Here is a 12,021-nt window from a genome sequence, read left to right as displayed (position 1 = left end):
TTCGTAGTCTTTTAGTCATGGTGCGTTAGATTTATCATCGGCCTCAGGAGCTTTGTTTATAACTCGTATTCACCTTTATCAGCAATAAATGGCCTTGGTGCTGTGAGGGAGATGACACAACCGGAGCCATTTGTTGAATTTTGCCCTTTTGACGGTCACACTTCACGTGTTTTCAGCTCTGAAAACAACTCCGTAAGCGGTACAGTCACAGTGAGCCACAAGTTGAACACATCATCGGTTTTGTTTTCATTTCTACGCAAAGTTTCACTCAAAGGTGAAGGTTATGATTGATGTAAGAAGCCTTATATAATCATGGAATTGTTGAATTACAGTTTTGAAATGGATGGTAGGTGTCTTATTGCCAAACAAACTCAACATATTTAAAACAGAACTGGATGACACACCGATATCTCTGCAGTTCATTTCCAAACTAATTAACTTTACATACCTGAGATTTGGCATTGACAGTGTCGTTCTTTGTTCTGCAGATCTGCCGAGATAGTTGTGCGCCTCTTTTCTTCCCCCCCTCCATGGACATGCCTCAGTTTTCACTTCTAAATATAAACACTGCAGAAGGAAAATGAGCTCAGAGAGTTGCTTTTTGTAAAGAAAAAAGGTTGAAAGTATAAAGGCTTTGAATCGCTCTTGATCTCAACAAATATTTCAAGTATACATTTACATGTATGCAACAGAAGTATTTTTTTAAATATTTATATTAATAAGTGGTGTTTTTAAAAAGAATTTGGGTCAAATGGAAAATTAGTAGTTATGTTCAATAGTATTTTCAGATACTTTCTACTAAATACGTTGGTTTGAAAAATAAAATTATATATATATGTAGCTTCAGGTTTTTATGTTTCTTTGTCTTTATTTTTTTACACTTTAATGAACTCTCACCCCACCCCTCGCTCACTCCACCCTCAAAATGTTGCAAATAAACAATTCCGATTGAATCGAGATGTAAATAAAAGTAAATAACATTAATAATACACTGCCTGGCCAAAAATAAAGTCTCCACCAAAAACAAAAGGTCACACTAATATTCCGTTGGACCTCCTTTACCTTTGATTACAACATGCATTCACTGTGTCATTGTTTCGATAAGTTTCTGCCATGTCACAAGATCATTTCCATCCATTGTTGCATTAATTTTTTACCAAGATCTTGCATTGATGACTAGGCACTAGGTATGATGTCATCACTTCACCTGCCTCTCTTCTTACCCTGATGCACCCATCACTCTGGAACAGGGTAAATATGGACTCATCAGACCACATGACCTTCTTCCATTGCTCCAGAGTCCAATTTTTATGCTCCGTAGCAAATTGAAGCTTTTTTTTTCCCCAGTTAGCCTCACTGATTACTGGTTTTCTTAAGGCTACACAGCTGTTCAGTCCCAATTCCTTGAGTTCCCTTTGCATTGTGCATTTGGAAATGTTCTTACTTTCACTATTAAACATGGCCCTGGGTACTACTGTTGTTTTTCTTCCATTTGATTTCACCAAATGTTTAAGTGATCGCCGATCACGATCATTCAGGATTTTTTTTCCGGCCACATTTCTCCCTTGAAGACGATGGGTCTCCACTATCCTTCCAGTTTTTAATAATGCATTGGACAGCTCTTAACCCAATTTGAGTATTTTCTGCAATCTCCTTAGATGTTTTCTCTGCTTGATGCCAATGATTTGACCCTTCTCAAACAGACCAACATCTTTTCCACGACCACGCGATGTGTCTTTCAATATGGTTCTTTAAAAAATGAGAAACAACTCATTGCACCAGTTGGGGTTAAATAGCTTGTTGCAGCTGAAAGATAATCGCCCATGCAGTAATTATCCAATAGGATGCTCGTACCTATTTGCTTAGCTAAATCCAGGTGGTGGCTTTTTTTTTTTTTGGCCAGGTATTGTATTTTATGGGCTGTTTTTGATTTCTCATTTAACAAGAACTGGAGGTCATTCCTATAACCAACATTTAATGACAATACATATTTACTGCATGCCTGCTAAGATCAGTGGGACTCATTTGTAGGATGGTGCAATATATATAAAAGTAATTATTAAATACCAGAGTGTGTAATATCGATACTGCATTTCAAAGTATTTCAATAAACTGCAGATCCATAATAGACAGCAATAATATGTTTGACAATCATACAATCTGATGGATTCCCACAACAACAGAAGCGCTAAAGCTAAATGCTAAAGCAACAATAATCAGGAGTGTCTGCAAAAATTACTTGAAAACAATATTCTAGATTAATTTCACATTTGATCAAGCTATACTGCTTGTAAAGTTAGTCAAGTTTTAAAAGTATGCTCGACAAGTTCAGCATGTGTTCAGACCTAAGATTTCATAGCAAACTTACATTATGTCTTTGATTTTAAGGAGAAATTATCTGAATCTTCCCCATGAAGGTATTCCTTGCAAGGAATATATATGTATAACAAGGAATATATATATATGTATAACAGCATGTTAGTTATCTTTTCTTTGTGGATCATCATTTTGACGTCATTGGTTTCACTTGTTCTCCACAAGGGAGAGAAAAATACAAAAGTAGGAGCACTGTGAGCTAAAATATCCATCTGTTGCTCATTCAGCAGCAGGAACAGGTGGCTTTGAACTGGGTTATAAAGACTATAATTAATGATTGTTGCCTTCACGACCTCCTTGACTAATTCCTTTCTTTCTGTTTTCTTGTCTCTTCCTCCAGGTTTAGGGACGACAAGGGCTACATTCTTTACCCTCAGATCGGGGACCGGCTGGACCTCATCTGTCCCCCGCTGGACACCATCAGGTCCACGCCTGAGTATGAGTACTACAAACTTTACCTGGTGTCATCGCGGGAGCAGGCGGACCGCTGCGAGGTGATGGGAGCGCCCAACATTGTGCTGACGTGCGACGAGCCCACGCGAGAGCGCCGCTTCACCATCAAGTTCCAGGAGTTCTCCCCGAACCTCTGGGGACACGAGTTCAAGAGCATGCATGACTACTACATCATTGGTGAGTCCAGGAACATGGGGGTGGGGACCTCAGGAAAAGTTGCATGTGCTTGAGTGTTCATGGGCGTGGCGCTGAGCCTTATTGCAAAGTGTAGGGGGTGATTTGGGGGGTTGTTATGATTGCATGGTTGATTTCTGATTGTGCCTAAGTGTGTTTGTTTATTCCAGTGATGAAGACGCTGATTGGGTGGGTGCGTTTATGGTAATTAGTTTTGAGATCTGTGTTTAATCCAGATGGTTATACAGCTATAGGACACACACACGCCAAAAAATTGTACCAGATGACCATTTGGATTTCAGGAGATTTAAGTGTCTTTTTTTCCCCAAAAACAAAACTCTTGCATTTGATTTAAGCTTAGTTCTTGTGTGGGATTTTGAGAATAACAACTTGTGCACTTCTCTGCTGCCTTAAACGTCATGTTTGTTGTAGCCACTGTGGTCGTTGTCCTGCTCGGCCTCGGGTCTGTTTATCGTCACTGCCATCTTTGCAGCGACCGCAAATCGACGGGGGCACCATTTGTTTTGGTTTACTCTAGAGGTTTGTTTGGAGTTAGGCTGTGTGAAGACCCAGTGAGGTCATCCAAATGAGCCGGACCGAGCGTTCATATCGGACAGAGCAATCTGCAACTTAAGGTTGTGTCAGCCAAAACCTGGGGGTTATTTCTTTTGGTTGTTATTTTTTTAACGCGGGCTGAGAGCCAACAGTATTTAGTGCTCACAAATAAAGCATTGCACTCAGCACATGCATGTGAGCACTCCCACCGCCCACAAGTTTCCAATACAAACACAGGCAGAGTAAAAGAAACACCTCAGGATTGGGCGACTGAGCGGGAGAAACAAAGAGAGAGACCCCGTTTGATTCCCACAGCTCTCTGCCCACGCACCTGCAAGCTCTATTCGCTCAGGTGTGCAAATGTTCTTTTCGTTTCTTTTTGTCTGCTTTTGAGGGGGGATACCCTTAGAAAACGATAGATGGAAAAGAGCTGGAAGAGGAGGACGCTGGGACAGACGTGGAGGAAATAAACAAAGAGAATATCAGATCTTTCAAAGGCTTCAAGACCTCCTTGCCTCTTTGTGTTCGGTATTTGTTTGCCAGTTCCTGGTGCACTCGGTCTTCACTATCAGTGCTCAAAGCTGGCGTGTTTGTGAAGAGAGGTGATGCACTATACGTGTTTCTCCCACACCTCTACATCAGTATCGGCACTAAAGCAATGTTTCAATAAAATTTAATTCAGATGTGGGGTGTGGAAAATGTAAATTGGTTTAATTCAGTCGCAGTTACAGTTTGTGATCCAAGCCACCATCTACTGTCTTTTTATACAGATGGGTATATTAAAAGAGCATTCAAGAAACCAAATGAGAAAATTAATGCAGGCTGGTTCCTTCAGTGACTCACAGATCTTAAACAGTAGAATCAAATATACCTGCAAGAAGCTGACACTTACAGGGAACATAAAGCATTGTCGCAGACAGCTAAATTTAACTGCTGATTTAAAATCCCTCAGCGCGATGTTTCTTTTTTTAAAGCCCCCATATATATTCACAACTCTACAAGATTTCACAGCTCTACTCGTTTGCTTTTGCAGCCATCTTTCACATGCTATGTCTCAAAGCTGTTTTAGTACAAATTCTTACCAGGTAAACTGATTTATGTCATTATTAATGTTGCCCAAGTTTTGGGGATAAAATGAGAGAGTGAGCAGCTATGAGAGTTGCATTGAGTGGTGACCAAGATATAGTTGCCACAGATGTATCTTTTTGTCTTCTTCAGTATGAACCATTAGGACAGAAGACCTGTAAGACCTTTTCAGAGAACATTTTGTTCATGTTCCCTTTTGCTTGTGCCACAAGGGCCACCTGGTCAATGGGAGCATCCAGAACATTCATGGACTCACCTAAATGACACCTGCCTGATGTATAATGACCTCTTTAGGAAAAGAATACAACACATATTTATGTTTAATGGTAAATGGAGAGATGGTTTTAATGACAATATAGGCACCTTAAAAAATAAGCCCTATACTTTTGATTGGTAGATTTAAACCTACACGTAGTCTTCACATAGATCTGTATGTCTTTAAGTTTGAACTTCTACCAACTAAAAATTGGCAAGATGTCCAACTCAAGTCTGCAAACCATGTAAAAATACCAAACCCAACCATTAAACAGAAGTCAAAAAGGTTAATTTAAGGTCTAAGGCATATGTGTCAATCATAAGGCCCGGGGGGCCAAATGTGGCCCTTGTTGACATCTGGCCCCAAAGATGTTATTTTAAATGTAAAATGCATTTATCTTTTTTATTTTTTTTTCAATAATCTTTGATTATGATGTCAAAACTGCAACAGAGAATGTCAATTGAGACCAATCAAACTTTTGTTGAGGAACCTGCAGCCAAGAAAAGATGTCGGGTATCTAACTTAGAGATAGGGTGAGAAGTTCAGTCATCCGGGAGACTCAGAGTAGAACCGCTGCTCCTCCACATCGAGAGGAGCCAGTTGAGGTGGTTTGGGCATCTGGTAAGGATGTCCCCTGGACGCCTCCCTAGGGAGGTGCTTTGGGCATGTCCATTTGGGAGGAGACCCCGGGGAAGACCCAGGACACGCTGGAGAGACTGTATCTCTCGGTTGGCTTGGGAACGCCTTGGGGTCCCTCCAGAAGAGTTGGAAGAGGTGGCTGTAGAAATAGATATCTAGACCTTCCTGCTCAAGCTGCTGCCCCCGCAACCCGACTTCAGAACAAGCGGAAGATAATGGATGGATGGATGGGATTTGAACCTGTTTCCGTCTACTTTAGTGTCACCATATGTAGACAGTTTATAGTTTCATTGTGGTAAAACAACATACAGGAACATAACAATGGCTTTGTTCAGTTGAGTGAAGAAAATTGGGACACTGGTGATAAATTTGAAGACATTTATATAAAACATGAGTCAGGATGTGGTTTTATCTTGTTCTCACAGTAACATGAAGTATACAGGCTGTGCACTGTAGGGATGTAAAGATTAATCATTTTGTACCAACATATAGATGTACACGATATGATTGAATTGGTAGAGAACATTTTTGGGATTAAACAATGCATTTGTTTATTACTGATAAGTTTGTATCCATTTAATTACTGCATTTCAAGTAAAATCTGCAACCAGGGTTGTTTTTGTAGACATTTACTTTAAAAAAAAGGCATTTCAGATGTCTTTTTAACATCTAAATCTAAGTTTAGACATCTTCTAAACTTTTACTTTAAGACCAAACTGAGCCAAGAGGGATTTTTTGTATTTTTTAGATGCTGAGACCTCTTTTAGACCAAAACAAGCTGAATGGGCTCAAGGCCATCTCAAGTTTTGCGGCATACATCTTTGTTTTCTTTCGATCTTCCACATTCTTCAAGACGTTTAAAATGCCATCAGTTCAAATATTATCTTAAACCCATCTGACAACTTACTGTGCACAAACTGGAACATAAACCCCGTTAAATAAACAGATTCATCTGACCTTTTGGGAGAAAGAGAGCGAGAGAGAGAAAAGAAATGATAATGTTTTCAGCATTCTGTGTTTTTGTTTGCTGACTCTCGACTGACAATCAGGAGTCTCGAGACAGAAACGCCTTTATCTGCACCGCCGCAGACCAGACTGATCGATTGACAGCTCCGCTCCGATCAATTCACGGCTGCAGCAGAAGGTCGCACATGCTCAGTCTCGTTCATACACAAACAAATTTGACGAGCGTTGCCGAGAGGAGAGCGGATAAGGAGCTGATATATCGCCCAGTGTTTTAGATTATGATAATCTTGTATAAAACGACGGTAATCCATGTGATATTGGATTAGTTTGTGTGCTCTTTTAGTGTTTGGAGTATGTGTTGTGAATGACTCTCTGTTACTACCACTGCAAATTTAAGCTCAATATCTAATATTTACCGAGGTATCCATTCTTTCAGTACACTAAAACCAATTAGCTGTTGCAGCCATCTTGAATTGGGTTGACACCAAAGGTTAATCAGTTAGCACTCCAAGTATAAGTTGGGGATCACCCTCAGCTACTGCCACACAAAGATATAGGCTAATATATGTTATATTGTCCGAGTTAGCATTTCACTTGTTTGCTAAGATTGTTTTGCTGTGGTGGCCATCTTGATCTGAGTTGACTCCTAACATGCGTCAATTGTAGATGTTCATGCAATGATTAATTTCTGAAAGTTTTGTTAGGATCCATCCAGTGCTTTATCAGATATTTTGCTAACAGACAAATAAAGTTGACTACATTAGTTAAAAGTAAAGCTTTAAAAACAAATCAATCCCAATCAGTAAGTGCTCTGAATATAAGTTTGGGATCAGTCTCAGCTACTACCACACAAAGTTATAGCTCAATATCTGCAGTACCGACTGAGTTATAGCCATTTATGAGTTTCCTAGGATTACTTTGCAGTGGCGGCCATCTTGAATAAAATTAACTCCAAATGTCAATCAGCTATAGGTGTCAATGTAGTGATTACTTCCTGAACCGTTTTTTGAATGTCCAGAAAACCAGACTTAACTTTTTTAGATTTTTCTACCTGGATTATTGAGCATGCATCGGGATACTTCCTGAACGTTTCATTAAAATATGTTTGGTAAGTCATGAAATATTTTGCTAACAGACAGATGAACAAACACATCTTGTTTTTTTGCAGCTGTCAGATCATTATTTAATTTATCAGCCGCATGCCTTCAGTGTTTTTGCTAACAGTCCGTGTCAGTGGAAATTTCACAGAACATGCTCCGGACTCCGGTCGGTTCACGAGTTCGGTGCACGTGTGCACGCTCGCCAAGGTGCAGCGGCCTCAGGGTCATCATGTGTTAATTAAGAAGTATAACGTGCCTTAATTTCATTTACACAGTGCGGAACAAAAATGTTGGAGTGTCTTGTCAGGCCGGGCGGCGGGAGGGAACCGGTCAGGGGAAGGTTAATCTCAAAGTCAAACCCACTCCGGAGAATCTGTGAATCGCTTAAAGCCCACGGGGTGAACGGCTTCAGAATAAACACATAAACTCCACTTATCAATCAGCAATAAGTGCTTTAATTGATCCTCCGACGATAAACGATCAGAGAAAAACTCATTTGAGGGGGAAAAGTGGAAATTTCCACATGTTTTTCAGCCTGTAATGCATCACAGATGCCACCGTTCAGTAATCAGATTACTCGAATCTCATTAAATGTAATTCTTTTCTTCCGTATCCCGGGGAGAGGAGAGAAGGAGCGGGGAAATTGATTTGTCGCACTCGCTGATGGATGTTTTCGTTCCTAACGCGAGGTCAGAGTTTACGTAAACCCGTTTCTGCGTCGCCCGTCGTCTCCACCCTCGTGTCGTTCACCGCTCGGCTCCTGCAGCACACACACACATACACAAACTCACACACACACACACTCAGCACATCAACTCAAACCACAAATCATACCTTTCAGTGCATTTTAAAAGATCCTTTCAGAGCATCCGGGCCATGTGTAACATTTTGTCTGCATGGGCGCACATGCACCTCATAACTTCTTTGGGTTTGTAAACTTTACATTTTTAGAAAGGTGTATTTAACAAAAACAAACATGTTCTTCCTTAAACTTCAAAACAACGCTAATTAAGGATTACTTCTTTAAAAAATGTACTTTCAGCAAGGACCTGTAGCTCGTGGGAAACGTTTGACTGAAATAAATCATTATTTGAACGTTAAAATATGTTTACTCCCCAAGATAAAGGAAGAAAAGTAAAGTCTGAGCGATGTTTGAAGGTGTTTACTCAGGTAGTTTATAAGATATATTGAGATGTATTTATGACATGTGGTATGTGCTCAATGTAAACAACTGCATGGAAGCTTGAGTCATGTGACTGACCTATATGAAGATGGTTGTAGTCTGCGTAGATGAAGGGTGTCCAAAGTAAGGCCAGTGGGCCATTTGCGGCCCACTGAGGGATTTTGTGCGGCCCGTGACTTCAATTAAAGACTGGTATGATTTGGCCCACAGGCTTAAGAGATTGAAGTAACTGGGCTTTGCAGGTTATATTTTTATAATTATTATGCTTATTAGGTTTAACCTTAGCAAATAAATAAACAGATTAAAAGTATGCCAAGCTAACAAGCTTCAGCACCAGGATCTTCAGCCAGGCCTTTTTAGCAACGATCAACTGTTTAGCGGCTTTTTCCTGAGAGTGAACTGAAATCTGCAATAAATGATCAACACAACAAATCAAAGGAATTGATTGTTTTCTTTAAATAAAAAGAAAGAAAAAGTAAATAATTGTTATGTTACATGGCCGATAATGTTTGACCTGCTTTAAGTCTCGTCGGCTCTTTCCGCAGGTGAACAAACACATGGTAGTTGGCATTCCGTCATAAATACTATTATTATTATTATTTTATTTAAATATCACAGTGACCCTCAGTTTTAGAAGAATATTGTAGTTTGTTTCGACATGAATGTTTTTATTGGGGCTTTGCTTTACCGTAAAACAAGAAACACGATCAAACTCTGTGGGTTTACACATTTACTGGTGTAAATGAGGGAACCTTTGCCCATGAGCAAGACATTCTAATTTAAAGACCGAGACCCTTAATAGGCTTTGAAAATAGCAACCAAAAAAAAAAAAAACCTTTTAATGTAACAATAGAGTAATTATTTAATGATCAATACATTTCTTATGGGCATGCCTTCTGTAATTACATTAATTGCTGATCATGTTAATTAAAAAAAATCTTTAAAATTCTATAATAGATAATGAAATAAAATCGAATTGATGAAATGATAAATTTATAATAGAAATGATTGTTAACTTTGAAATTGATGAATTTTTGTGTTTTCAATTCTTGAATGTTTTAAAGTATTTTGTCTATTTGTAATGCTTGTAAATGTTATTATTGAGATCGTTGATTTGAATTTTTATTTTTTGAGTTTGTTTTTATTTCACGTATTTTATTATGTCTTTTTGCGTGTTTGTAAAAGCATGATTTTAATTGTAATGTTTTTGGTGTGGATCCCAGGAAGAGTAGTCTCTACTATGGTAAAAACTAATGGGGATCCTTAAAGAAATAAACAATTAAATGAGTACATAAATAAAAAATATATATATATTTTTTACAAATACTGAAATGAGTAAAATGCTTAATTTATTGAATCATTTATTTTAAATGTTGAAAATAAATAAAAAAGGTAAATTCAAATTAAATGTAACTAAAAAACTTTTAAATTGAATATAAAACTTTAGCATAAAAAGGACTGCAGAAGCAGGTTTTTGCATAAAAACAGAGAAACCACAAATTTAAAAAAGGTCAAGGACCTTAAACAGTGATATTTTCAATGACTGGCCTTTTCCGCGGATATTTGAGCTTTATTTTAAGTTGGAAATGTCTTTTAAAAAAAACCCTCTTTTATTATTTAAAATATTCAACAATAAAAAAATTGAATACGAACTAAGACTTAAAATGTAAACACAAAACAATTAAACAAATTTAGAGTTTGTTTCTCAACATCCGTTAAGTCCTACTTCAAATTTTATAAATATAAATAAAAATGCATGCCTCTTGTTTTCATTCTTCACGGGGCTGACATCACCTGGACATTTACATATAAATATTTTTAGACCTCCTACTTTGCTTTATTACGCCGCAAACGGTAGCTCAGAAATGATTAAAAAAACACTAAACAAAGAGTCCGAAGCGATCCAGGATGCAGATAGACAAACCTGATGGTATCTGACGGCGTTGTGACGAGGAAGCCACAACACAGTAACTGAGGAGGGTTTCACTGCCAACGTCCTGGAACTAAGCTCCTCTGATTGGTCCGACGTGAATAAAGAGCAACTCAACAGCAGGCAGGTGGTCATAATGTTGTGGATGTTCGGTATAAACGTGTCAAGATAAAAAAAATAAATAACAGGTGTGATACTGAACACCTGTTGAAAGACGGGATGTAGGAGAAAAGTTGACAGAGTTCAGGATGGAGGAAGTGTTCCAGAGCAAAACAAAGAAGGAAACCTGTGGACCATGACCAGAACTGGCTTTAACATCTCATGCAGTTGAACCAACATCATCTGCTGCAGGGCAAAAGGCTGGATACACACATACACACACACACACACACACACACACACACAAGTTTGTATTTCTATCTTTAGGACGAGGCACTTCCATTCATCTAACCCTGACCTATAGGTGTTGCAACCATTATATGTGCAGGGGACATGTTCCCCCCATATTTAAAAATTTTTAATTTGGACCCCACACACATTTACCATGAAACATTAGTTCAGTTGTTGCTCTTTCTATTTCTTCTTAAACAAATTCATTCCACTTGATTAATAGGAGAATACTCAAACCAGTAAAAGTCCACTCCAGGTTTACCTGGTTACCTACAACTTTCCACAGCAGCAGTGTTTCTCCTCTGCGTCTCCTGCCTCGGCAGAGAACGCTCACAGGTGGAGGAGGTGGAGACACCGCTGTGTTGCTTGCTCGCCAGCTTAGCGAGCTTAATGTGGGAAGTTGCTGATCGGGGGGTTTGGGATCATAGACGTATATTCATGTTAGGATGCTTGAGAGAAGTAGAGCGCTACGTCTATAGCATCTTAATTTAGCAGTAAGCTAAGTGTGATGGTCCCCACAAGTCAGGTGTGAACACCAGAAGCAGTCCCCAAATGTGACAAAAACCCAGACACACACACACACACACAGAGCTGCAGTGAATTATTGCAGCCTCAGAGTCAACTTACATACGACCTCAAATGTGACTGATGTCTCTTCTCTTCAAACACACACTCACACTCAAACAAACACACACTCACACATAACGTGCACACACTCACACGTACACACAGATGTCAGCAATCTTCTCGGCTGCTAACGTATGCACGCTCACATCTCTGCACACAGGAGCTTTCTCCTAAATATATGTGCTCTCACACACGCACGTTGGCACACATGCAGGCATGTGGTGGCAAACACACAAAAACTCACACATTCACACCGACACACAAATACACAAAAAACATCAAACAG

The 12,021-nt window shown here is 39.1% G+C and overlaps 1 protein-coding gene across 1 annotated transcript in view; it reads left to right on the top strand.

Annotated features, from left to right (window-relative positions):
* Positions 1-12,021, top strand: part of efnb3b (ephrin-B3b) — a gene marked incomplete in the record, with an annotated part of 142,953 nt that overhangs the window by 74,037 nt on the left and 56,895 nt on the right. The window contains 1 exon segment of the mRNA XM_037676787.1: positions 2,717-3,006. Within this exon segment, the coding sequence (XP_037532715.1) occupies positions 2,717-3,006 (290 nt within the window).

Source organism: Nematolebias whitei, chromosome 1 (assembly GCF_014905685.2).
Source record: "Nematolebias whitei isolate Nwh7 chromosome 1, NemWhi1, whole genome shotgun sequence".
Classification (NCBI taxonomy): Eukaryota; Metazoa; Chordata; class Actinopteri; order Cyprinodontiformes; family Rivulidae; genus Nematolebias; species Nematolebias whitei.
The sequence above is the reverse complement of the archived record's forward strand: the minus strand, read 5'-3'. Positions and strand labels throughout refer to the sequence as shown.